Source organism: Cynara cardunculus (genome assembly GCF_001531365.2).
Source record: "Cynara cardunculus var. scolymus isolate 2C chromosome LG 15, CcrdV1, whole genome shotgun sequence".
NCBI classification, from domain to species: Eukaryota; Viridiplantae; Streptophyta; class Magnoliopsida; order Asterales; family Asteraceae; genus Cynara; species Cynara cardunculus.
The window spans coordinates 20,363,649-20,391,078 of record NC_037542.1 but is presented as its reverse complement, the minus strand read 5'-3'; the positions used below and the strand labels follow the sequence as shown (position 1 = coordinate 20,391,078).

Genomic DNA, 27,430 nt, shown 5'->3' with positions numbered 1-27,430 from the left:
GAAAAGAAGTTATGGTGAGAAATGTAATAAGAGATTTGAATCCTTAATCACTTTAATCTCATGCCACCCATGAATTGCATTTTAGAAAGGAATTGATCCAGTGCATCTCGATGTATCTCGTTAGTGTTGACGTTTAATTAGGATTTTATCAAAGAGTGAAGATTTCTTCTTACACTTTTCACCATAACTTTTTTTCTCACCGGAAACCAACTCTATATATAAAGGAACGAAAGATCGTGTAAGAATAAAAGTTAAGATAAGAAGTATAAGAAAAGATTTATACATTTGATCACTTTTAATCTAAAAACAATCCATGAATTGTGTTTTAGAAGAAAATTGATCTGATGGTTCTCATTAGTGTTGATATAATGGAACTCTTCAATTATAATTGAACCAAGAGTGAAAATCTCTTCTTACTATAACTTTTATTATAATGTTAAAAATATATATTTTTAAAAAATTATCCTTCCAAAACAACTTCAAATATGTTTATCAAATCAAATTCACAGGTACATTTGTTGTTTAATAAAAAAACTTAACTGTATATTTATAAGATAACCTGTTAATTAATAAATTAATCATGTTTAATAAAAACTATATAATAATATGATTTCCATCTTAAAGAATTTTGAATATTTAATTGTTTTTATTATAATTATAATTATAATTGTTTTTGTTGGAATTAATTTATTAAATAAAAGTAATTATTTAAGGATTCTGACAGAAAAGAAAAAACAGAAAAAGCGAAAATACATACAAAAAACACATCTGCAGAGCTCCTTCGGAAAAAACCCATCTCCCTCCCATCCGGCTGTTAGATGAGCTGGAGGCCAAGATTCTGTGTCTGTGTGTGTAGCTGTCCTAACGGTGTTCCCTCTTTCACTCCTTTTCCCTTACTATATATACCTCCCTTCCTTCCCTCCCTTTCTTCTATCCAAATACCATCAAACCCTTAAACTTAACAACATCCATGGAATTCATTACCATCTCCTTCTCTCTATTCATTCTCCTCTCCACTCTCTTTCTCTTCAAATCTTCCGTCGCCGGTCGCCGGAAAAACCTCCCTCTTCCTCCCGGAACACTTGGCTGGCCTTACATCGGTGAAACCTTTCAGCTTTACTCTCAAAACCCCAATGTCTTCTTCGCCTCCAAAGTCAAAAAGTTAGTCGACCTCCATTTTTCCTGATTTCTTGGATGGGTTTCTTCCATGTTTACCGATTCTAATTTTGACTTTCTGTTGTTTTTCAGGTATGGTTCCATCTTCAAGACCCATGTTTTGGGTTGTCGTTGTGTCATGATTTCAAGTCCGGCAGCTGCTAAGCTTGTTCTCGTGACCAAGTCTCATCTTTTTAAGCCCACATTTCCGGCGAGTAAAGAGAGAATGTTGGGCAAACAAGCCATTTTCTTCCACCAAGGTGATTACCATTCAAAATTGAGACGTTTGGTTCTCCGAGCATTCACGCCGGAATCCATCAAGAACATCATCCCTGACATCGAATCCATCGCCGTCGATTCGCTCCGGTCATGGGAAAACCGCCTCATCAACACTTTCCAAGAAATGAAAACAGTAAGTCAAACAAAATTTCAGACCAGAAACCAAAACCAACAGCAACAACTCTGTTTTTTTCCTGTGTCTGGTTTCTGATCATTCTGATTGTTGTGTCTGTGCTGTGCAGTTCACCTTCAATGTCGCACTGCTTTCCATTTTTGGAAAGGATGAAGTGCTCTACAGAGAAGATCTCAAGAGATGCTATTACATTCTTGAAAAAGGGTATAATTCCATGCCGATTAACCTCCCAGGAACCCTATTTCACAAATCGATGAAGGCTAGAAGGGAATTAGCTCAGATCTTGGCCAAGATTCTTTCACTCAGAAGAGAAACCAATAAAGAAAACCACAATGATTTACTGGGTTCGTTCATGGAAGAAAAAGAAGGACTCTCCGACGAACAAATCGCCGACAACATCATCGGCGTCATCTTCGCCGCCCGTGACACCACCGCCAGTGTCCTCACTTGGATCCTCAAGTACCTGGCTGAGAATCCCACTGTCCTACAAGCTGTCACTGTAAGAAAACCACTCAAAATTCCATCTTTTTCTTTCTTTCTTGAAATCAAACGCATTTGATTTCAATAGAAAATGGCAACTTGACATCAACCCATTAATTTAATGAAGCTAAAATGTTTGACTTTTTAGGATGAACAAGAAGGGATAATGAAGGGGAAAGATGACAAGAGTTTGACTTGGTTAGATACCAAGAAGATGCCTATAACTTCAAGAGTCATTCAAGAAACCCTCAGAGTTGCTTCTATCCTGTCTTTTACCTTTAGAGAAGCTGTGGAAGATGTTGAATTTGAAGGTTTGTTTTTTAATTCTTTTAATTTAAAATTAATTTATTGGTTGTACAAATGTCATGTGTTTTATTTGAAACAAACTATATATATATATATATATATATATATATATAAAGGTTCCAAAAATAATCTTGAAATTGGCTTATTCAGGCTACCTTATTCCAAAAGGATGGAAAGTACTGCCTCTCTTCAGAAACATTCACCACAGTCCCGAAAACTTCACCAACCCCGAGAAGTTCGACCCGTCAAGATTCGAGGTAAAAATCGTAACTTTATAAACTAATCATGACAATCAACGTATTTTTCGTTACTGTTACAAAATCTTAAGACTAAATTAATCTACTGTGATTTGGCAGGTTGCACCAAAGCCCAATACTTTTATGCCATTTGGCAATGGGACCCATGCTTGTCCAGGAAATGAGCTTGCCAAGCTGGAGATATTAGTTCTTTTACATCATATGACCACAAAATACAGGTTGGTGAAGTCCATCTTACGTTACTGAAAGTTGAGATGTATACAAATTTGACTTCTATTTAAAAAGTAGAGCGGTTTTTTTCACGAATACAAGTTATTGATAAACGTGTTACGTATTTATGTGCAGGTGGTCAATGGTAGGCCCACAGAATGATATCCATTATGCTCCATTTGCCCTTCCACAAAATGGTTTGCCTATAAGATTCTACCCCAAGAAAATGCCCTAAAAAGGGTCACAACAAGACCTTATGGTTCAAGGTTCAAAATCTCGAGGTTCGGGTTTGAGGGTATCCGGAATCTTGAGACGGGGTGGTTGAACGTATTTGAATCCAAAGGTTGGTCGGTGTGCAAGAACAAGACACGTCAAAAGAGACTTACTATTTTTAGATATAAGGGTGTTTGACCGATTTAGTCATTAAAGAAAAAGGATAAAGGAATCATCATGAAGAGACGAGGAGATTATGTCTAAGGCATAAGAAGACTCGAAAAGGACACCAAACTGTACATAAAGAGAGCTTCCTTAAACCAATAAGAAGAGAACCGTAAAGATTCGTGATGATTCCGTAATAAATAGCAAGGTAGGGGGTGCGAAACGTGATCGATTATAGCATATATAATTAGGTCATACCTTTTTTAACGAGTTTAGTTAAAAATACCAAGTGAGGAGACGTTATTAACTTTCTTTTCTTGTATCAAGTCCGCAAGGCATTTAAATAAAATTTTGTTTATTGTTTCGTAATTTTCGACAACTGAAGTTTAAACCATGCATGACAATTCTGTGTGATTTCTGATATCTGCTTCATTCATTTGGTCTATCGGTTGATCATACGTAACGGTCCATTTCTGGTAACCTATTCGTCTACATCAACCTTTTAAATTGATAACAACGTGAAATATTTGTTCTTTTCCGTTTTTGTCCTTATACCTCTCCTACCCAGACCACAGGTTGGTGATCAAGCATGATTCGCCAAGTCAGTAACCACACATTTAATTGATTGATCAGTGTCATGCATCGAAGATACGAGAGGTGGGTAATTGACTCAACAGGAGAGAACAAATAATATCGTAAATTCTTCTTTGTCTCTACCTTTTGCTTATCCTTTTCTTCTCTATCGAGCTTTTATAATACATGACGGAGTTAACTCTCTAAAATATCGTATTTTTTAGTTGCACCTGATTCGTTCAAGTTTTCTGAAACCGTATGTATATGAACTATAGTTGTTATTTAGACCTACGATCGCTTAAGTTTTCAATATAGGGGACCTTTTTTTGAGAACTTTCTAAATTATGAGATATTTGAGAACCAGTACATCATGTGTTATTTCATATGATTTTTTTTTTTCATTTAACTATTGTATTTAATGTATTGATTAACACATATTTGTTTCATAGTGTGTTTGTTTTCACGTGTGCTCAATTCACAAAGTGAACCTTTTTGATGTGTTTGTGAAACAAAAAATACACGTAAAAATGTTTCATATTGTGAACCAAATAAACATGAAATATATATATATATATATATATATATATTAATCAATACATTGTATATACTATACCTATATATGTGTGTGTGTAGAGAGAGAGAGAGAGATTCAGAAGAAAAAAACCCAAAAAATGAAAAATCGAGAAACACTCTGGTAACTATTCATCTGGATGGTATGCACATATGCATACAAGTAATTGAAGTTACTTCTTGATTTTTATGCACATGTGCATACCAGAAAAATTGCTTATAACTTACTTGTATGCATATGTGCATATCATCCAGATGAATGTTTACTAGAGTATTCATTAGTTTTTTTTTTAATGATTTTTCTCTAAATCTAACCCTATATATAGAAGATGATTATAGTCCATTAATTATGATAATGCTTTATATTTGAAAATAATCGAGATATTTATTAAATCATATATTAATTAGACCAGATGGACGATTGATATTAATCTATATATATATATATATATATATTAATATCAATTCTCAACCCTTGGATTAGATCTACAATCGTCAGATTTGAACATTCATAAACGCCACAAGACTTCTCAATAATTACAAAATTACCACGGTGCAATTTTATACCATTAGATCATATGCTTATAAAGTTGATCAATGAACATAAATTGATCTTACGGGTCTCACGAAATTTTTTTGATCTCACATAAACCCAATTATATATATATATATATATATATATATGTGTGTGCGCGCGCGCGCATAAAAGATTAGTGTGGGCTACAATTAGTATCTACAACTTCTAAATGAAATGAAACCATGAGCCTCTTATTTGATAGAGTGATTGCTACAAGGCCAACTTGGCCCTCATGTTCAATAGATTGTAATATACTTTTGATATCGTCTGATTTGAGATATAATTTAATAAAACTGTTTTATTATGAATAAAATATTATTAAATATATATGGATCAGAACAAAGTAAAAAACTTATAAACAATATTAAAGTTACCAATAAAAAATAGTAACTTTTTTGGGTTCGATATTCTCTCCCATCTCTTCTCGTTCTCTGTAATGGTTAACATACACGATTTTCGTACACTGTTCTTGTATCGTTACTCTTTTTATTCTTTGCTCTTACGATCTATCCTTGACAATTGCGCAATCTTTTTCGTCAAAATCTGATTCTGTAAGTTCGTTCATATATCTAGTCAATTAGGGTCGACTCCATTTACCCGCAGCCTCAAATCAAATTAAGTCTATTCTAATTGGTTTTGTGTTGACCAAGTCAATTCCTATGCGTTCAACATTTTTATTAACTATTCCACTTGTCTTTTCGAACAATAGCAAGTTATTCAAAAGTTACCGTCACAATCTCATTTTTCATATCTTATGCATTATAAAAGTTTGACGACCCAACACCCCAACAAACCTCTGTACCATCACGTACAAATTCAAGAAAGCAATAATCACATGACACTTAGAACCCTAGTTTTTTTTATTCATTTGTGAATAATGCATTTGAATGTATGTTGAGTCAAATGAGTATTCTTGGTCAACTCCCATTGGCATTATTTTTTGGACTTTTGACTTTTCATATAATAATTTTGGTATACAAATATGGTTGACAAATTTATTACAAGCATTTAAATTCAAAAATCTTGAATTTATTAATAAGATTACACTTGTCATATACAATTATGCAAATTTGTACCAAATAATACCATTCATTGGAATCATAAATTTAGGAGTTGGGGGTTGGAACAACCAAATAAAAACAAAATCCAACTTTTAAGTTCTCATTTATTTAATTAAATAATATATCATAATGTTATTTTAATAATTATTTAATATTAATATGCTCTTTTTAAAATATATTTATAAATTAAAATATATTCAAGTTGATATATTTTATTTTGATGGAATGGATGTTTACGAGCATGTATCTAGTAAAAGAACAGAAATATTGAAACACTGATTATTAATTTGAAATAATGATATTTGACGAGTTTGTAGAGGCTTTTGACTTTGCCTTAATCTTTGTATCTAGTAGTTACATGTGTCAATGAATGACATAAATTAACCGCGTACTTAATTATTAAAAGTAATTCTATTTTTAACCATAAGGGTGGTGCTTGATTGGTTTGAGCTTGACTCCAAAGGTCAAAAGTATCTGGAGGTTTCAGGTTCAAATCCAATGAGGAATAAAATTCCACTTGTGGCCATGGAGGTTCAAATGCGGTGACTTTGGGCTATCTGTAAAGCAGGTGGTCGTCCTAAGATTAGTCGGCTCGCATAGCGGGTTGGATATCCAGGTTAATCAAAATAATAATAATTATTATTATTATATTTCTACTGTTAGATGTAGAAGAAAAGTCTGTGTACATCTTATCATTTCCATTACCATATTTCTGAGTAGAACATATTGACTAGCTTGGTTTTTGTTTTGTTTACTAATTTACTAGAAATTTGTGGCCTTTACAGAATATAATAAATGACGTTTTTACCCTTAATTCGAAAGAAAAAGGTGTTGATGGGTAATTAGGTGAATTGAGTATTTAGTTTTCAATTTAGAAGGATAGTTATGTCATTTTGCACTAGGTGTTGACCATTCTAGTCAAAATGTCCAAATTCTTTTTTTCAATAAAGGATAGCTCAAATTGTGTATATGTCCAAAATACATTCAAGACATCACCTTCTATCAAATTTCTAGCTTTATGACTCACTTTCTAGGCATAAAAGGTCTATTTTGATAATACATTTATAATTTGTAAACCTGTATTTAATTCAGTATGAATGTGTTTTATACTGATGTGTTATGATTTTATGACTCGATTCAAGATTATCATAACTGGGATAATAGAGTACTGAGCGAATAATACTAGTGGTTCTTGTGGTTTGCTCGAGTTCTGGATTTGGTCCCTAAAACAAACTATCTATATTGGTGGTCTCTAACCTTTTAATTTCATAACACACAAGGTCTCTGGTATTAAAACTGTCAGTTAACAATCGTTAAGAGGGACAAATCAGTCTTTAAAAAAACTATAGGGACCAAAAGTGTAACTCACTATAATGTTTGTATTCACATGTTTTCTTTTAAAAAAAACTTTTTAATAATGTTTCGTAATATTTTAACTTCTAAAACATGTATTTTTTCGTAAAAAAAATTATTTATCCCAATAAATAAATTTTAACATGTAATTTTCACACGTTAACTCTGCTCGAAACATTTTTAATAACTAAATTAAAAAAATGAACCACCATTAATTTCAGAGTGAATTACACTTTTGGTTCTTGTAGTTCGCTCAAAGACTGATTTGACTTTTCGAACGGTTAATAACTGGCAGTGTTTAATCCAGAGACCTTGAGTGTTATGAAATTCAAAAGTTAGGAACCATCAGTGTAGATAGTTTGTTTTGGGGATCAAATCCAAGCTTTGAGCAACCACAGGGACCACCAGTGTAATTCACTGTAGGGTATTTAATAAAATTTAAAGTTTATGGAACCAAACAAATTATTGAAACCATTGGGTTCTCAAATAATTGTCCCCTATATATCTGTTGGGTTTCAATAAGACCATCCAAATTTTGTAAGATCCTTGAAACTGTTGCGAAGGTTTTGTATGTCTTTACGACGAAGGTTTATTATGATTCACATGTGAATGTCTATTTCTATAAAGATTGGGATCTTGGTCAACTTGGGTTTGGCTATTGACTTTGGAACAATGAATATAAAATTATAGTTGACTTTTTTAACAATTTTGCAAAAAGTCAAAATCATATATTGATTATACATGTCATGTGAGAAGCAAAATATGTGGTTTGCCTAGTGATAAAGGCTTGGGTATGACATAGTCATGAACCCGAGTTCGAGCCCTGGTAAGGGAGTTTTGGTGACATTTAAGTGGGATATTGTTTAGCCTCCAAATTTGCCGGGGATTAGTCGGGCTTTGGCCTGGACACCCTTACAAAAAAAATATATATATATGTGGTTTGCTTAATAGGGGCTCAATCAAATGAGAACTCGATTATTTGTGATAACTGAGATCCACTATCAACCATACATTATTAATAATCAATGATTATTATTAAACATATTAATTTTGGTAAGTATTCATTAATTTGCAAATAATTTAAATTTATTGATAATATATATAGGGGTAAATGAGTCTTTTTAAAATCTCTCTCCTCTCTCCCCCTCTCTCTCTCTCTCCGGCCAAGAATTTCTAACAGTAAAACACAAAACAAATATGATACACGCTATGATACCCAAGAATTTATAACAGTAWGACACAAAACCAATTGTGATACACATTGTGATACCACTGTTATAACGTTTTGAACATAGGTTGATAACGGATGTGATCTGAGTTTTAGGCCACACACAACCACAGTGTGATACACGACTGTGATACAATTTTGCTAAGATGATTAAGGAAACCGAATTCTTGATAATTAAGGAAACCGAATTTGATGACTATTAAATAAGAAAAATATTTAAATTATAATTAATCATTTTACTAAAACGCCATTTACCTATTAATTAAAGTAATACAATTAATAAAATAAAATGATTGGCTCATATTAGACCTCACGGTTACCATAAACTAATTACGTCTCATTTGATTAGACCCCTACCCTAATAATCATATATTGATTTATTGGTGCTCAATAAATGAAACCATAATTTTATGAATTTAAATTTTAAAAAATTAAATAAATTATATTAATTAAAATTCATGTTCATATTTTTAACAGATGTTTAAACGTGATATATATATATATATATATATATATATACATCAAAGTCAACGGAGAAAGTAATGCCAAATGGCAGTCGACCGAAATGGCAAGTGATATATGTATATGTATATGTATGTATATTATATCACTTGCCATTTCGGTCGACTGCCATTTGGCATTACTTTCTCTGTTGACTTTGATGTATTATAAATACGGTTGACAAAATTACAACAAAACATTGTTATCAATAAATGGTATCATAATTTATGGGTTGAAGTTCGAAAACTTGAAAAATAAATTAAAAATTTTGATGTAAAACGTAAATTTTTTAATTTAAAATTGTAGAATGTCTGTTAATGTTATTAGACGAAAGACATAGGCCTTATCAGCCTTTTATGTCAGATTCGTTAAGAGTCAAGGTCATTCAGACTGTTTGTTTTTTCCAACTTCTCAAATGCATTTATGTCTTATTTTCCTCTTATCTGATAAGAGGTAAACCAACTTCTTATTTGCCTCTTATTGTTCTTCAAATCTTTAACAACGACGTTTCTCAATCGATTAACCTTAATCGATCATTTCTCTCAATCAAACCTCACCTCTCTCAATTAAGGTATTCTAATAGGATGTAAATGTGTTAAATACCGTTAATGACATATTTTCGTTTAAATGAATGTTAATTATATAATTTAGATGTAAATTTCATAATGATGATGAATAAATATGTGAAATTATATAAATTTATCTATAAATTCAACATTATAATTTTTAACAGGTAAAATAGACAATTTAAATAAATTCAGACGTTTATCAGTTTACAAAAACAAACAGTCTTATTGATTCAGATTTCAGACTTCATCAACACCTCTTTATAAATCAGAAGTGAAATAGGACTTTAGGCTTCAACACCTCTTAAAAAACAAACACCACCATAGACTTTCTTTTGAATGAGCAAATTACATTTATTCTGTTACTAATGAGTTTTAATTCATAATCAGTTGTTTTAACGACTCAGTTAACGATATTCTTATCGGAAGCAGACTTTATCCAAAAATTAAAAAAACAATTATGTGTACATCAAAATATTCAAGAAAGGATGGCTACAACATATCCAAATGCAGTCATAACATCACCATGACATGAGTCACTTTCTAAACAAATAAACCCCATTAATGGAAGAATTGAAATCTCAACAAATATTAATTGACCCTTTGACTTTATTACAGTAAGGTTTGAATCTAACAAATAAACTCATACACTCTCCTCATCTATGGTGAGGTTTGAACCCCTGACCTCTTAGGAGGTCAAATGCTACGAAACCGTTAGGCCAAAGATCCTTTGGTAGGATTCAAGTAGATCTTAATCTACTATACGTATTCATTTTCTAGTGTAAAAACAATTTATATGATTCAATATTTCTAAATATAAGACGACACTGTGATAAAAGTGGTTTGTTATGACGCTCATAACAGTCTTAATAAAATACTTGACGAGATTTAAAGTTTGATACCTGACAAGGTCTTGAAAGCAGAAAGTTCTTAAGACCAAATTCAGTATCCTAAAGAACTCAAAAAGTAGACTGTTACGTTAATTTTTTTTTATAGAATTTTCTAAATAGTGTTATATACAGGTATTCTAAAGACTAAGATTTGTTGCGGCATTGTTAGATAGTCTAATACGGAATCACCAACTTTGAGAAAAACTGACATTTCTGATGTGCTGTGTTTTTTGAATTTTGAGTATCGTTGAATTATATTGCTGTTAGATTGATAAAAAAAATACATTTATATCGTTGTATTGATTGATCTTTACATGTTCGAGGAGTTTGTATGTGAGTTGGTCTCTTCAAATATAAAGTATTAAGACAATCTACATAATAGAAATTTGACACCTCGACAAACATGAAATAATATGTTGACTTATTCTAAAACAGAAATCGTGCTTTCATTCTGATCAAGCGTATTTTGTTGTCGTGTCTTAATGGTTGGACTTTAATGTATCGGAAGGCATGCATATGTCTAGGAGTTTGAATTCATAACCTAGTCTTTGACAACTCGGCAGAGTAATAGAATATGTAACTAACGGAAATTCAACAACTCGACAGATATCATAGTACATATCTGATATACGTATTACTTTAATGTATAATATGAATGGTATGAATCGGTCGTACATTTGTGTTATGTTCCTCTTTTTGTGCACACATGGCAATAATGAATTTTGACTTGTTCAAGAAAACAATATGTAGAATCTTGATTTGATGTTGCTTTTGATTGTTATCGGGATAAACTGCTATCAATCAACATTCGTTGTATAAAACCTTTGGATTGTAAGACACCCGTTAAGATTTAAGAGATAGTAATGAAAAATCTCATCTTCCCCGGTTTGAATTCAGACATTGCCAAAACCCTTGTAGCCATGAAAGTTCACCTGTAATGACTCGAAGCCTGTATGATTAAGTCAGTATACGCAAATTAGCCCGGATGCCCACAATTACCAGGAAAAGAAACATTCGTTATAGAAATCTACGTATATTATTAAAGAGTGAAACTCAAAATCTTATCATACACAGGAACAAAAGGTACACATTTTCCCGCAACTTACATAAAATATAAACTCAAGATTGAAAAATAAAACAATTGTTATAACTTCCTACGCCAAAAAAAAAAAAAAAAAAAAAAAAAAAAAAACCCATCTTCTCAAGGGAGCCTGCAAGTTCTTCATGCCATATTTGAAAGCATTTCTACATATTTCTCATTGAATCTTGAGAGTGGATGCAGTTCAATCAGCCAAGCAAATCTTTGAATAAATTAGGATTCTGGGTTGCTGGTGTGACACCCATTTGCCTAACCAATGCATCTTTCCCCAAAGCATCTTTAAGGTTCGGACCCTTTGTCGTTCTGTTACCCGACCCATGACTCAGGTTACCAGTTTCTTGATTCTGATTCTGACCGCTAGTAGAAGCAGCATCTGAATAAAGGGACAATAGATCAGGATCTTTGGAAACATTACTATATTGGTTTGTATCCACAAGACCTTCCAGTTGTTTGAATGGATCCACGGTTGAGGATGAGCCACTTGCCGCACCACTTGGTTCTCCGAAATCCAGCAAGTCCACAGGTGGATGAACCACTGCTGTCGTGGCTCGCGTTTGATCTGCTGTACTACGGGTTGCTTTTGAACCCTTGATACCACCACCAGATTGTTTCTTTTCAGACTTTGAAGTGGTACCCCCAAACAGTGAAGCTGCAAGTTTTTGCTTTTCTTCAGGTATCTCAACTTCCGGCTGCCTTCTTGAAGAGGGTTCAAATGATTTGCCTTTTCCAGTACCATTTACCGTATGAGATTCCGAATCTGAGGTTGATGGGGAGGCAGCAGATGAGTAAGTGGGCCTACCCCACTTCTTTTGAACCCCATCGAGACGTAGCCTGAGCTCTTGCGAGCCTTTGTCGGATAAAGATCCAACAGATGGGCTACGATGGACCTCCCTCTGATAAGATTGTTCACGGACAGCTGCAAGTTCGGTTAAAGAAGCTGTTGGGGGTAGCCTTGCAGAGATTACAGGCTTTGGAACCTCGTAAGCCTCGAACCTAAGAGAATGTGTCGACGCATCATGGTGATCGTGGTTTCTAAAGTTGCTGATATTTCGAGTTCTAGATCGTTCATGCTCTGTTAAATATGGTTTAGCCCCCTCTTCTAAAGACTTCTGAACATAACTATTGAGAAACGAAAGACTCTTATCAATCTGCATGAAAATAAACACAAAAATCCTTCAAATTAAGGCACTCAGAATAGAAGACCCCAAAAAAGAACATCTAACGCCCGTTAAATGAAGACAACTGGCAATGAAATTTGAAGGCATCAATCGACAGCAACATATTCAAAGTCGAAATAACAGTTTATATGAACAGCAAACCACCTCAATGTCTTCACAACTTGCATCTAATGGCATTATATTCTCCATAGCAATACCATCTAGGCTGATAATTGCCTTAAGTTCATATGCGCGCTGCTGGAGATCAGTCGAGTGAGATGCAGACAATGATTCAATCAAGGATTGGCACTGAAATACGAGAGAAATTTAGAACTCTGATATGCCAAAAAGTTCTCTTGTGAATGAACAGTTGACGGTAAGTTAGCATGGATGAAATTTGTAGAATCTAATCTGATATTGATAACTATTCCTGATGGCATGGAAGATAGCTAGTGTTTACTTACCTCCGATAACATATCTAATTTTCTTCCGGCAGCTTTTTCATAAGAACAAACTTTCATAAGTGCAGTCACTGCATACGCCTTCCAAAATAAGCAGAAAAGAAACTTACAACATGCTTTAAAATTTTCAATCAAGAAGGCATGATAGAGGACTGAGAACAGATATAAGATACAAAAATAACACCCAATAAGCTTTGAAAGCAACAAATGCCAAATATCCAGAGAAGACCTCCCCTCCCCTTAATTAACCGCCTAGGTGTAGGAGATTAAACAACTTGATTTCCTTCTATGCTGCAATTGTCCGTCCATTAAACGGTGATCAAGCACTCTAAGCAGACTTTATGTTGGCTAATCAAATGAAGCCGATTAATTATTTTTGTAAGAAGAAGCCAAATACATGTTTCTAGCCCGATTCCATACAATTAAGCTTTCTAGCCATTGTTTCTAGCCCGTTCGTAGGAAAATACTTGATCAAACTTAATAGCTTAGAAATAGCCACATGAAACAAGAAGTTGGTCAGATTAATGTTGGTTCAAGCTTGAACCTTTTTCAAGTCAACATTCACACTTTACACACCTCGAGTTCTATCAGCGACAAACAATCAGCTCAAATTACCAAAGTCTCAAGTTTCTTCGCTTAAATCAAGATGAGGGATTGACAACTCAGATGTACTCAGTAGTTGTCTAGGAACAAGTGCCACCTTGTCAAACACAATTAAATTTCTGAACATCAATGAAGAGATCATTTTAATACAGGAGAAAATAAATTCTTTGACCAAAGAATTTAGGGAAAAATCTTGCCCAAAATTGACAACAAAAACAGGAAGTGGCTTAGGCGAAACTTCAAGATCAAAGTACAAGAAGACAGGTAGTTTGGATGCAACATTTTTCTGTTTTCACACTACATTTTCATCAAAGAAACACAAAAAAGAATTGTGTTGGTATTCTGTGTAGATAACATTGTGATTACATGTGAAGATCCACTTGACCCATCATTGAGATGTCATTCTACATATTTAAGATGCCTTAAGGATGCACCTAGCCACACTCTTCTTTACACAGACAAGATCATACTCTGATCATTGGATATTCAGACGTAGATCATATTCGATACCCAAATAATAGTTTGGCATATTCAATGTCTAAGTTCCAACTCAAGCAATGATGTTAAAGTAATAGAACACATTCCATTAATTTTTCAATTTCCCATCCCCTGAACTTTGTTTCCACAAAAATCTACAACCTTCAAATCAAGATGCTTGCAGAACAGATCCAAAAACTCGCTTAAGTACCACAACATAGTAGAATATCATAAATTTGCAGATATCTCAAAACCTCACCAACATTTTAGCAGTTCCACATCACAAGAGCAGCAAGTCAGACCACAAAATCCAAATGGAGCAATCAAATGTGTCTACCAGCAGCTAGGTGCAGCTGCTAGGGAAACATCTTGGTGGTGGATGTGGTCACTGACTTTAGACATAAGGTTTGAACCAAGTTTAGCAACACCAAGTTCGAACCATGTTAAAAAATAATTTCTTTCTGGTCCACCAAAAATTTGTTTAGCACAGGAAAAAAATGTATCTACTATATAGTACTGAGAAAAAAAGCATAACTACATAATATAATAGACAGGTACAAAAAATAAAATCCTAAAAGAACCTTAAGTTTAAAAAATCTATATTTTAAGTCGTTATAAGTTACCTCAAAGGGGTTGGATCAACTCCTTGGGAGCTACTCCCACTGGACAAGTTTATCCAGTCCATGTGGAGAGAGCGCTTGCATGGACCCATTGGATTAGTTAGACCAAAAGTGTCAAATACCACGGTTATTTTATATATAAGAAAACAACTCAAACAAACATTGATCAAAAGTAGTTAAAGGAGAGTACAGAATTGATACACAAAAGAGATAATAAGAATATTGAGGAAACATCCGTGAGTCATCTCTACGAATTGCAATCCTCTAATTCTCCTAAGCCAACTCCATATTTCAACACTATAAGCCCTATCTGCCCTCGCACCATAATTATTTAAGCCAACCTCTCTTTTTTATCATCCTCATGAAAGATGTCACCCACCCACACTATCAGAATAAATTCTCTTTAATATTTCTCAAAACATAAAACCTTGAACAGAAAAAAGAAAACGGAAAAACTTTACAAATGATGTCAATAAGTCAAGTATATTGAAAGCTGCAGTAGGAAACTTCACGTACATTTTCTAGTGCTCATACATGAAGCTAGTTAACATACCTTGACAGTATCATCACTTGAATGTGCTTCTGCAACATCACATAACTTGCCACCGATGTAGGAGGCAGAATATTTACCATCTGCAGTTCCATATTCCCCCAAAACCCAACATATGACCTGTATACAACAAAAACAGAGCAACATTCCACACATACAAATGCTGGGTGAAGACCAGGCATAGGAAACCAAAGTAGGACAATTTACCTGAAGAAATGTAGATGGAAGCTTTGGCTCTCCCATTATTCGCAAATAAGATTCCACCTACAAACCAAAAAAAGATAGTTCCAAATAAAATAGACAGATAGAGAGCCAATGATGGTATAAGATGTAGTACTTAAAAGAGGTAATGCATTATTATCATAACTTGAAATCATCATACCGGCTGCTTATTAATGTAAAGATTTTATTATCTACAGGACACAATGATTAATACAAAAGAAGTCATTACTAAAGTATTCACAAATCAGAACACCCTTTACAAATTAGAGAATGTTAATTATGATATTACGTTACAATTTCCAAAAGCTAAATCAAACTAATGTGTTGCTAACAAGCGTTGTTTCAGTTGTAGAGCTGGGTTTTCAAATAGTCAAACCAAGTGAAGCCAATTAGGGTACTTAATCAGAAAGGGTAGGGCAACACCAAATCCTGTCTCACTTAACGAGTAGATTGATGACTGATGTCTGAAAGCACTCTATTGAAAAATAAAGTTGATTTGGGTCAAAAAGGTTCACAGCCATAGATAATTGGATATATAAAAGATTTTAACAACGCCAAATACAAGTTCTACCACAAGCATGTAGTGGAATGGTTAATCATGATAACAAGAATGAACTATCATAAGAAGCTAAATCAAGCAGCAGATTATGTCAAAATAGGATCCATACCCCGAACCACCATTTCGAAGTAGTATCCATTGAAAATAATATTCTATCCATACTATATTAGTTGTCAAACTTTGACCTTGACATCAAGGCTGACACAAATACATTTACAACTAGAAGGAAACCCAATAATTAGTTTTGTAATCAAGAAGTACAGGTACCATAAATAGAAAAAGACCCTAAGCCCTAATGTACCAGCTCCCATATCATGTTTGTTGCCTTATTTAGAAGCAGAGTCAAGCATCCAGATCAGCTTCTAAGGTAACTGTTAAATAAAGAATTCTTCGAGTATTCCGACCACTGTGAAGGATCTTAAAAAGAAATCAAGTGCCTTAATTAAAGACTTGCAATAACTGATGTGCATATTGCATAATGAGATTCTGAACTGGGCTCCAAACTAGAAGAAGTAAGTACTAAAAATAACATGTGCATATGGGAACTTTGACCACACCTAGGGTTTTAAGCATCACACCTTATGATCTGATATTTTAGAAACTTGCCCAACTCTAACTCAAACACAACTGTCTAAGAGACTCAATTAACCTTCTAGGACATTCTATGCTTCAGATGCTGAGCCTATACAGCTAGTGGATACACATGGACAAAATTTTTGAACAGGATTCATGCACCAATGCATATTTTTTTTGTAAGGGTGTCCGGGCCAAAGCCCGACTAATCCCCGGCAATTTTGGAGGCTAAACATGGCCCCACTTAAATGTCGCCAACACTCCCCTCCCAGGACTAGAACTCGGGTTCATGACTATGCCATGCCCAAGCCTTACCACTAGGCTGGAAGGTCTTTGACCACCAATGCATATTGATGGTCAAAATAAAAATAAAAAAACTAATAACTTCTGAAACCAGCTCTAAATTCCGTAGTTTTCCCACGGCTTTAGAACACTCTACTCCGAGAAGTTGAAAGAATACTACTATTAAAAGTCTGTATAGAATTGCTGGGTTCTCCATCACCTCACGAAATACTTCCATTAGCCACCATCTCAAGTTAGAATGACAATGTCTTCAATCTTACACAAAGATCAAAAGCTAGAGGTAGAAGTGCAGGACAAGTAAAAATTGTATATCATATGAACCATACTGGAGGATGCTGGATAAGATCACATACAATAACAGAATTTCCACTTCACATAGGGCGGAACATGGACATCATAACCTGGGAGGCCGAAAATGGAATATAAAAATCTGGGAGAGAAAAAGTGGCGTTGTAAAAATCCGAGGACCGAAAATGGCATTATAGAAAAAGGGATTAGCCAATAGACAGAAAATAGGGAGAAAAAGAAAAGGCTTGCCAGGTTTCAAACATGGCACCTTGACTTTAATACCACCAAAAATTAACCAGCTAAGCTAGTAGGAATAGTTGATCAAGATATCATGCTTCGCTAGATTGAATATTTATTTAATTACAAAAGGCATTTAATTATCCGATCCCTGATAGAAGTTACACCACCTCACCAAGACATGATCTACCTACTATATTTACATCACCATGAAAGTGGATGCACATGAAAAAGTAAGACCAAATGTCCAGACATGGAACTATTTCAAGCATCTCATAGTTGCTCACAGCCAGAAACAACTTGATATATGTTACAAATTAAGATAAGAGATTTACTGAAACAAGCACAATGTATATAAACTGTCAAGTCATTCAAGAATACATACAGCAGAAGATCTAAGCTGACTATCTGCCGTATCATCATCCTCCCCAAATCCCTCGGCAATCAAGCGCATCAAGTTATGAGCCACCTTAGGGTTCACCAAATCCCCAGCATGTTGGAAGACTTTGTTCATAGTCTGTAAGGGAAAACAATGGGCGAGAAGTGAAGATAGAATTTTGGTAACATGCAACTAACTATATCAAAACTCGCAATTGGAAGTAAACATGCACATGTGTAATTGCCTGCATGAGAGAGAAACAGAGAGAACCTGAATAAACCAACGGTTGCTGGGTGCGAATTGCTCTGCAAGCTCCACACATCTAGATGCTATTTCAGTTTTGTAATGATTGTCATTGATGCTTATCATGTACTCTATCATACGGTCTACTATAACTTCCACATTGGAGGACTTCGTCATTTTATAAAGCAGCTCAAACGTTTTCCTCTTTAGAGTGTCATCTGGATCCTGATTCAAGAAGTGAGGAAGAACTAAATATACATTTGAAGTATATTCTCATGACAGAGAATTTTCTGTTACCTATTCAAAATAAGTTGATTTAATATGGCATATTTGAGACAGACCCATGCAAATAACAAGGAAGCGACAAGGATAACAGGAAGAAAAAAAATAATGTATTTGTTAGGTGTACGCTTGCAGCAGTAACAATAAAAACATATTACAGGTTGATCTTGGTACTTACAATACATGTTGAGATGTTGGTTTATTGATAATCGATTAACTCTCATCAGCAATGCCATTTTTGTTAGGATACAAGTAGGTCATTAATGGATGTTAATCGAATCGAATCTGGACATCCAAATTCGTATTCAATCAGCAAAACCAAATTAATAAAAGGAAAGAACAAAAATAAAATATAAAATTGATGCAATTTCCAAGGTTGGATAATTCCAAGACCCAAAATAACTTCAAAGTTAGGTGGCTTTTTTTCTTTATAAATGACATTGACATGTTATAGAACATATTAAGTATCATCACCTTTACTGTTTTAGTAATTAATGTTGGTCGACTATTTAATCGAATCAAATAGAACTATATCAAAATTCACTCACCTCTAAGCAATCAATTACAGCAAGTTGGTGTTGCTCAGCAACTTCTGGGTTAATCCTTATCAGTCGACCAAGTGCATCAATACCCATATACCTTAAATTATGAACGTCGCTCTACAAGACAGAGAAATCCGATCATAAGATTTAGCATATAAAAAAACTAGACTTCTACGAGTGGCAGACATCTTTCAACAGTAAAAAGAAGGGTGGACCTTCAGGAGTTTAGCAATGGCATCAGCTGCTGCTCCAAATAACTTAGGACTGGGATGTATAGATGAGACACAGCATATGCATTCATAAAGAATCGCATTTCCTATATTACTAGTCGTGTCACTCCTCCTCATTATGTCTCCAATGATAGTATACATCTGCTCGCTGGACTGCTTGTCACCACTACCAAGTAATGCCAGAATTTTTAGCAACTTAATCTGCATAAGCAATTGACCAATAACGTTAAAAAGACGAATTACTTTTGTGATATCCAAATTTAAGCTTAAAAAACTCACTAACTAAAGCAATAATATTTTAACCAAAAAAAACTAATATTGAAGAAATTTTACCCCTTACCTTTACATCTTTCCTGTAAAACTTGATCTGAATTAAAAAAGAAAAGAGCAATTCACCATATGTAGTCCCATTTAAAAGTAAAATCAACTAAGATATTAACATAACAGTATATATTAAAGTCCGACTGTCCAACCACATTCGTGGTCCATTAACAAATACCCAAATCAGTATCTTGCAGGCACATGCCCTGATTAATTCATAATTGCAATTAATTACCAAATTATTTACTCCGAATTATCTTATGAAGTTTGACTTTAAAATTTGATCCCTCATACTTCATTTTATTGTCTATAACCCGTGAATTGGAAGTGTATGCCAATTTTCTTTTTTGCTTTCCACCTATCTCACAGCCTCCCTCCTTCTCAAGGTATGCCATTCCGCTCTTGTTAAAAATAATTATCTACAGTCATGTATCTTCATAAAGTGTTTTTGGCAAAACAGAAAGAAGAAAGAAAGGATCAACTCAAAATGAGATAATGGTCTTGTAGGCAATAGAAAATTACCACGTAATTTAGGCCATTCAGTTTTAAAAGGTTCCACCAAGAACATTCGACCGTTATTCTGTCTCAGATACCCCATCTCCTACAAAAAAGCTCCTGCCGGTTGAGACTCAATATCGAAACACAAGTGTAACTTCTTGTTCCTAACAATGTAGATTAGCATTTTTGTGATTAATAAACAATTTTGTTTGTTAATGATAATTCATAAGTATAATCCAGTTAGCCTAATTGTATCTAGTGATATAAAAATATTATTACCAATATTAGTTTTCCTTTTTCTTTTAATGAGCAAAACCACCCCAACCCAGCCCCATGGTCCTTTTCCTGCCCCCAACCCCACATCTATTCCCTCCCCATCCCTTGTGTTTTGGATATCATCAAATCAAATAGCTTAAAATCATCAGGATCGATAAATCCACCCAACAGTAAAGCAAAACTGTCCAAAAAAGTGAATCAAGCTACAATTCTAAAAAGGTCGCATAGGCAATCACACTCAGCAGTTCCTCTGAACAGCCTAATTTTGAAGCTAAGAGCATCTCCAACAGATTCTTCAAAAATGGAGAAGTAAGAAGTTAAAATCTCCTAAAAAAATTACATTCATCTCCAACGGATTCTCTATTTTGGAGACTACACAAATTCAATACAATTTATAAAATATTCTCTCTCTCGTAAACATTTAAATTCAAGCAATCTCATTGGTAGAATGAATAAAAAGTCATTTCTCTCTCATAAGTAATCATTTTTGGAGAAATCTCCAGATTTGGAGAATTTCATCCTCTCTCTCATACTTTCTCCATTTTGGAGAAGATTTTGGGGAATCTATTGAAGCAAAAATCCCCAAAATCTCCATTTTGGAGAAGTTGTTGGAGGTGTAACGATGATTTTTTTTCTGAATTAGTATAACAAACGTTTAATTATTCCTAGTTTGACCGGTAACTAGTGGACCTTGTAACTATTTGTGACATGGATGCCAAGTTGCCAGGTTATATTGTAACTCTTGATTACGTGGAAGAATGATACATCAAAATCAACTATACCAAGTAGACAGAAAATCCGTTTATCTAGTAAAATAGGTATGAAATAGACAGGATTGAAAGTTTATTAGTAACTAAGAAAAAAAGTTCATAAGACGAACTTCGTTACATTTTGAAGCATTTTGTCCTTGTATGTATGGATAAGAGAAGATAAAATATTTACATTCCCACCATCTACATATTTAGATTTTGAGTATAATTTTCAAGTTCTCTCCACTTAATATTTATTTTCTTATTCAACACTTACTCGTCTTCTATGCTTGTTTCCTTTACATGCCTCCTCGTTGTTGCTTGTTCAGTTTTCCCAATATTTCTAGGCTGTGTTGCTTATGCGATTGTTGGATATCGCAGCCTGACAGAGTTTGATCAAAAATTACTCTCATGCATTCATTTTGTATGGATTTACATACATTTATGATGCTTATTTGATATAAGTTATTTGTCCTCCTTTCATTTATGAGTTATCTATTTGTGTGTATTTATTTAAAGTATATGTGTGTGTGGTGTACTCATAGGTGTGCTGCACCTAGATTTTTGAACTTGCAAAAATGCCAAACCCATTAACTAGTGGAACGCTCATCCCCCATACCGGTGCTTCCTGTTGGGTGAGGAAGAGAACGAGAAAACAACAATTACTGAAACTAATATTATATTAAAAGACCAGGAGAAAGTTACTTGCAACTAAAAGAAAAAAATGTTAAAATTATACTTTATATGATCCCTTGCATTTAAATTTACATCATATATTTGAGCTCATGTGGGTAAAAAATGTCAATTTAGGTGGTGTAGACCAAATAGTCATCTTGCTTGTTAGTCTCTAATGGCAAGGGATTTTTGCCACATAATGAGTTCTTAAAACAGAATCGGTTGAATTTACCCGTCAAAGCCTCTCACATTCAATGGCCTACACGAAATTTGATAAATTTCACATGACCCACAAGATCAATATCCCATGCTGATGTGAAGATCCTTCAAACAAACATTCATAACTCTCAACTAAAAGAAAGGACATGTTCTTCTAACTGTCCAAGATGGTTTCCCAATTCATATGCAATATCCAGCCCAAGTGAACAACCAACCCTTTTGAGATCAAACCATGCATACTGAAGTAATACTAATAATGGAAAACTATTGACTTGCAGACCAGAAGTATCCTCCCTTTGGCTATCAACGTACTACACTTGCAAACTCCAAAAAACTGTAGGTATGATGTAACACCTCTATGAAAAACTCGAATAATATTTTTCATTTTCCCCACTTTCTCAAAGGTAGTGACGTCAAGTCGTAATTATCCAAGTACAAGCAGAAAAAGAAAACAATAAACACCCAAAAAGTAAGAGGGCTATTGTATCTAAATAGATGATATATGAAGTGACACACCTGTATAAACGGGGCAGGTGTCTGATGATAGTCGTAACTCTTTGGCAGTCTACGTTCAGCGACCTGTTTGAGAATGCTTACAAAGCTTCCAACTAAATCTTTATGTGAATTTACGTCTATCATGATAAGATCAAATAGAGGGCAAAGTGTAGCACCCATTACTCCAGGGTCGTTGTCACAAAGTTTCTGCAAAAATATACATTTACAAATAAAGCATCAGGAAATGAAAAACTCAAACGAAACAAGAATTATAAAATTGTTAAAAACAAGAACTGCTTTTCAAGCAGCATCTGTTTTGTAATTAGATTTCTCTTAAAGTGCATTACATTTCAAATTTCTAATAAAAGTTACCAACAAAACTTGAAAAAAGCTGTGTTCATGTATGGTAATAAGGACCAGTTTAGTTTTGGTGTTCCAGTTGAGCCATTAATAACATAAAATGATTAATAATGTACACACTAACAAACTAATAGAAATGATCACTTGGGTGGTGCGGCTAGATGGTCCCAGTATGGCTTGATGTTTTATAACCTCAATCAATGACCATGACATGTAATATAGCAAATTCCAGTTTCTGCATTTCAGATACGTCCTGGTCGTCTCTTTTTCATCTCATGTACTCAATTATGGTTTTTTGTATTCATTAATTATCTTTCAGGTTAAATTTTCTTCCCGTTTTTCTTTTTTCACTTGAAACTTCAATTGATTGCAAGTATGGTTCTTGGTATTACTGCAGGCCCTAGTGTCTGATCTACAGTAGTCCTATATTCAGCTCCTCCAACAAGCTTGCTTCAGAGCTCGAGGGAAATTAATCATGCAAGATAACATGAACTGTTTACAACGATGCATGCACATCATACATTACGAAAACTCAAATTCTCCTTCCCCATAATCACAGTGGCGCATATAATCTTCTCACAATAGTAGTTACCCGTAGAAGAATGATCCATTTAATGTCTGTATGAGTGATGATCATGCCTGGTCATGGGAATTCAAGCAAAATCAGTTTACATATTGAACTAAATTAGCTTTAATTCAGAATTCCAAATACCAGATCAATTATTCCCTACAATGCAGGTGCAATTCTATGATGCCCACATCAACATAAAGTTTATATATCTAAAAAAACACTAACCTTTCGGAAATTCGTTACAAGATGAGTCACGGACGAGGGGGACCTTTGATAAAACCGATGCAGAGCCATTACAGCCTTCTTCCTCACCGCCTCTTTTGGGTGGTATAACAACTCAACCACCTGCTGAAGAACAGCGGGTATCGTCTCGTCATTAATCAATTTACATACCGCATTCAAAGCGGCGCATACCACCAGAAAATTATCCGATTTCAAGTCCTTCTGGATCGTATTCACGATCAATATTATCAAATCATGATCCTCGTTAAGAAACAGAGTCACGGCCAAATACCCAGTTCGCTTCAGTAGGAGGGAATCGTCATGAGTCATCTTAACGGCATGAATGTATCCAAAAGAGGCGTCGTGGCCGAGCATCTCAATGTACACGAGACGGATTATGTACTCTTTCATCTTCCGTTTGGGGATATCGGGCTCGGTGATTCGGCGTCTTAGGGTTTCGATCTCACGAAGAACTATACGGTCTTCCTCAGCCTTGGATCGGGATTCTCCAATTGATTTTACAAGGTCCAGAAACTCCTTGGACTGGCCGAAGCCACCCTGGGAGCCCATTGCGAGCTCCCTGCCTATCGTCTTCAACTGCTCCAGGTTTGCAATAACAAAAATACGCTACCGATTATGGGGTTTAGGATATCAATTTCGTACACTCTAAGGGAAATTCAGTGGGTTCTGGAAATTGGGGAAGATTTGATAGAGAAGAAAACGAATTACGGTTGATGTTGGAGAATAACGAAGAAGAAGATGAGTAATCATACGAACACGTGGTTCGCACGTGGTGACTTCCTTCCGACCATGAAAATTTTGTTTACTGGGCTTGTACTTGGGCCTGGATCGGTTTGGAATCAAACTTTAGTAACTAATGGTTTATTAGGGCCTAGAAATGGTTAAATGGGCCTGGCCTGAGATCAGGACCAACTTGGGACCAATTTAGGACCAACGGTTCGAAATCAGTTACACTTTTTGTCAAAACAAAAGACCCAGCCTGGCCCGGCCCTATACGAGTTTGGGACTGGTTATAGGTCCGGCCCAATTTTTCAAAATTATTATTGTTTTATTGTCGATACCCAACGGCCATATAACATTTTTTCCTATTTTGACCCATTTTCTGTCTCATTTACCCTCTATTCGCTATATATAAGTCATATGGTGTGTGGGAAAAGTTACCAACTCACGAACGTCCACAATTCTTGTTATAATTCATGATTTCAGCCCGTATTCTCACAAAAAAAACCTGGTTGAACCACTTTGTTCTCCCGCAAAGGCATACTTACAGATCCATCAATCAGTTCATTTAGTAAAACCTCTGTTCTCTTGAATGAAAAGTTGGAGTGTACGACAAGTCGCTATAAGGGTTGTAAATAAGAAGAGGTAAATCAAGAACGGCATGCATTCATTTAATTTTACAAAAGCATCATGTCAATCAGAGTATGTTGCCACGAGAACCCCCTCTTAAGTAGCGTATGATCAAATACATAAATAAACGTTGAATAATCAAGAATTCTAAATGTTTAGAACATGACGATTAAGAGATGACCGGACCTTTAACACTCGATCCATATAAGGAAACAAACCGTCTTAACGAAAAAGTCAATGAATAAGCAGCTAAATCATTCAGTGTTTCACTAAAAGACAAACAAACAAGCCCTTAACCACGTTATCGACCTAATTCACATATGTAAGAAAGTGTCATCAAAATCTTGACCATTAAATATTCCCTCTTGTGAAATCTTCAACTACATATACCGTGGATCAACCCACAGTTTGTGGTGGAATAAAAAGGTTGAAGGCCCAAAAAAATTGTCAAGTTGAAGAAGAAAATTGGGTGGATGTACTAATTCAGATATTTTATTAACCAAAAAATGGTGTTAACTTTGTGAACTCGTTGGACCAATCAAAACCATTTTTTTAACCATGGTCACTATTGTTCATTACGACATAACACACGTTCATTTTACTACTATTACAAAAATGTCACTGATGTTTTAGTCCGTAGATTGAATACATTAAAAGTCATGATTGGTTCACATAGTTAACATCAATATATGGTTAACAAATGAACCAACCCATATATATAGGGTTTGGTTCCGACGGGAAAGGCAAGAAAAGAATCTCCACCCTTGGATCAATCCTAAAATTGAAGGCCAACATTAATACGGTGCACCAAGATACATATACATATAATAAATATACCGTACATGTTAAGATGATACGAGACATGGAGCTATCACTACTAGACGACTAGTTTAGAATTATTCTTTCAGTTTTAAATAAGTGATATGTCGTCTTTTGGTATATATGCATCCATAGAAGCATCAATTGTTAGGTTCTTTATAATAGTATTGAAACGAGTCACGATCTCGTCTTTTTAGAAAACCCGATATATACTAGAAGGGGTACTTGTGCAATGCAGCGAGATAAATCTCGATCTTAATGTTTAGTTTTTTTTTTCTATCAATATAATACGATTTTATGTGGTTTTGAGAAAACGATAATGTTTTTATTTTTTAATGAATATAAATTTGAAGATAGCATAGAAATTTGAAAAAAATAAAATAAATCGATATTAGTATCAAATTAACTATTTAATAGTTCTCGGTTTTTTGGTGTAATTTTTTTAATTCAATTTTTTTATTATAATTTAATTTAGATTTAATAATAAAATAATTTATTTTTGATCTAATAACATAATTTTTTATAAATATAATAATTAAATATTCTTTTAAAACTCAATGATTATTTTCATTATATTTTAGATTTTGTATATTTAAAATAGATGTTTATCATGTATTTGATTATATTTATCTGCAGTTGTACTTACGCAAAACTACTTGTAATCTTGAAGTTTAAGTAATATACATCAATAAACATTACTTTATACATAAAAAATAGTTTTTAAGAATTTTTGTCAAATGTTTTATAATATAGTACAAATATATACCATCACCCAAACGAGAAAAAGGTAAACAAGAATAATAAAATATAGAAAGAAATAAAGATATACGAATGTTGTTGAAAGATGCATGCCATTACCACCGTTATTTAAATGTTGTTAAAAACGAAGAATTAATATATAAATACATGTTGGGAAATGGTAGGGCATGGGGTTTGTACATGCGAATGATTTCCATTTTTGGCAAATAAACGTTTATTGACTCGTTTCAAATAAGGACTGATCTCGACCCACCCACTTAAATTCATTCCTCAAAATGAGTGTGTATATATATATATATATATATATATATATATATTATATGTAATGCAAGTTAATGAAATGGAACCTTTGCTTTAGGTTTTAATTAAGTAATATACTTGTTTTTCAAGATTTTGATGTCTCCAATGAGATCTATTTAAGTAGTATTTATTATTTGATTAAAGTTGTGACCATTCTTCTATTTTAATTGAGAACCGGTGAACTGTCGATAGTGGTGTCGCAAATCTTCATATTTATGATAAATAAGGTTTGTAATAATGATTAATGTTGTAAAAAGATCACGTCCACAAGTAGCAAACTCTTGATGGTGTTCATCTCTCTCTATCTATACAACCCTTTACATTTGTACAACCAATACAACTCAATCTCAATCGTCCATTTAATTTGATGAATATGTAATTTTATAGAAGTTTTGATTGTTTTCTAAAATAAAGTATTGATCATAATTAATGAAACTTATTCATCTTCCATAA

General features: G+C 34.0%; 2 protein-coding genes across 4 annotated transcripts; one reads left to right on the top strand and one right to left on the bottom strand.

Moving 5' to 3' along the window:
- The first annotated feature begins 950 nt into the window (after positions 1-950).
- Positions 951-3,556, top strand: LOC112527381 (abscisic acid 8'-hydroxylase 1). The gene is made up of 7 exons (XM_025137991.1): positions 951-1,161; positions 1,249-1,567; positions 1,677-2,066; positions 2,196-2,358; positions 2,504-2,610; positions 2,710-2,828; positions 2,956-3,556. Exons 1-7 carry the CDS (start codon positions 971-973, stop codon positions 3,053-3,055), a joined length of 1,389 nt encoding a protein of 462 aa, XP_024993759.1. The 5' UTR covers positions 951-970; the 3' UTR covers positions 3,056-3,556.
- An 8,160-nt stretch (positions 3,557-11,716) lies between these two features.
- LOC112527123 (AP-4 complex subunit epsilon-like) lies at positions 11,717-24,453 on the bottom strand. 3 transcript variants are annotated; one of them, XM_025137552.1, is made up of 11 exons: positions 23,732-24,453; positions 22,597-22,782; positions 19,328-19,543; positions 19,119-19,229; positions 18,316-18,513; positions 18,052-18,183; positions 15,692-15,748; positions 15,488-15,604; positions 13,238-13,315; positions 12,939-13,082; positions 11,717-12,764 (listed from the first exon to the last, which is right to left on the bottom strand). In XM_025137552.1, the coding sequence occupies exons 1-11, from the start codon at positions 24,296-24,298 to the stop codon at positions 11,805-11,807; spliced, it is 2,766 nt and encodes a 921-aa protein (XP_024993320.1). In that variant the 5' UTR covers positions 24,299-24,453; the 3' UTR covers positions 11,717-11,804. The 3 variants fall into 3 exon arrangements, with proteins under 3 accessions (XP_024993320.1, XP_024993319.1, XP_024993321.1); XM_025137551.1 differs by having other exon boundaries at positions 15,488-15,748; XM_025137553.1 differs by having other exon boundaries at positions 15,488-15,748; positions 23,528-24,126.
- Between the last annotated feature and the right edge of the window lie 2,977 nt (positions 24,454-27,430).

Excerpts from the sequence above, each read along its gene's own strand:
- LOC112527381 (XM_025137991.1), top strand. The coding sequence starts at position 971 with ATGGAATTCATTACCATCTCCTTCTCTCTATTCATTCTCCTCTCCACT. Across the intron at positions 2,067-2,195 it reads CTGTCCTACAAGCTGTCACT|GATGAACAAGAAGGGATAAT; the intron begins GTAAGAAAACCA and ends TTGACTTTTTAG. Across the intron at positions 2,359-2,503 it reads GGAAGATGTTGAATTTGAAG|GCTACCTTATTCCAAAAGGA; the intron begins GTTTGTTTTTTA and ends TGGCTTATTCAG.
- LOC112527123 (XM_025137551.1), bottom strand. The coding sequence starts at position 24,298 with ATGGGCTCCCAGGGTGGCTTCGGCCAGTCCAAGGAGTTTCTGGACCTT. Across the intron at positions 22,783-23,731 it reads TTGTAACGAATTTCCGAAAG|AAACTTTGTGACAACGACCC; the intron begins GTTAGTGTTTTT and ends ATATTTTTGCAG. Across the intron at positions 12,765-12,938 it reads CAAGTTGTGAAGACATTGAG|ATTGATAAGAGTCTTTCGTT; the intron begins GTGGTTTGCTGT and ends ATTTTCATGCAG.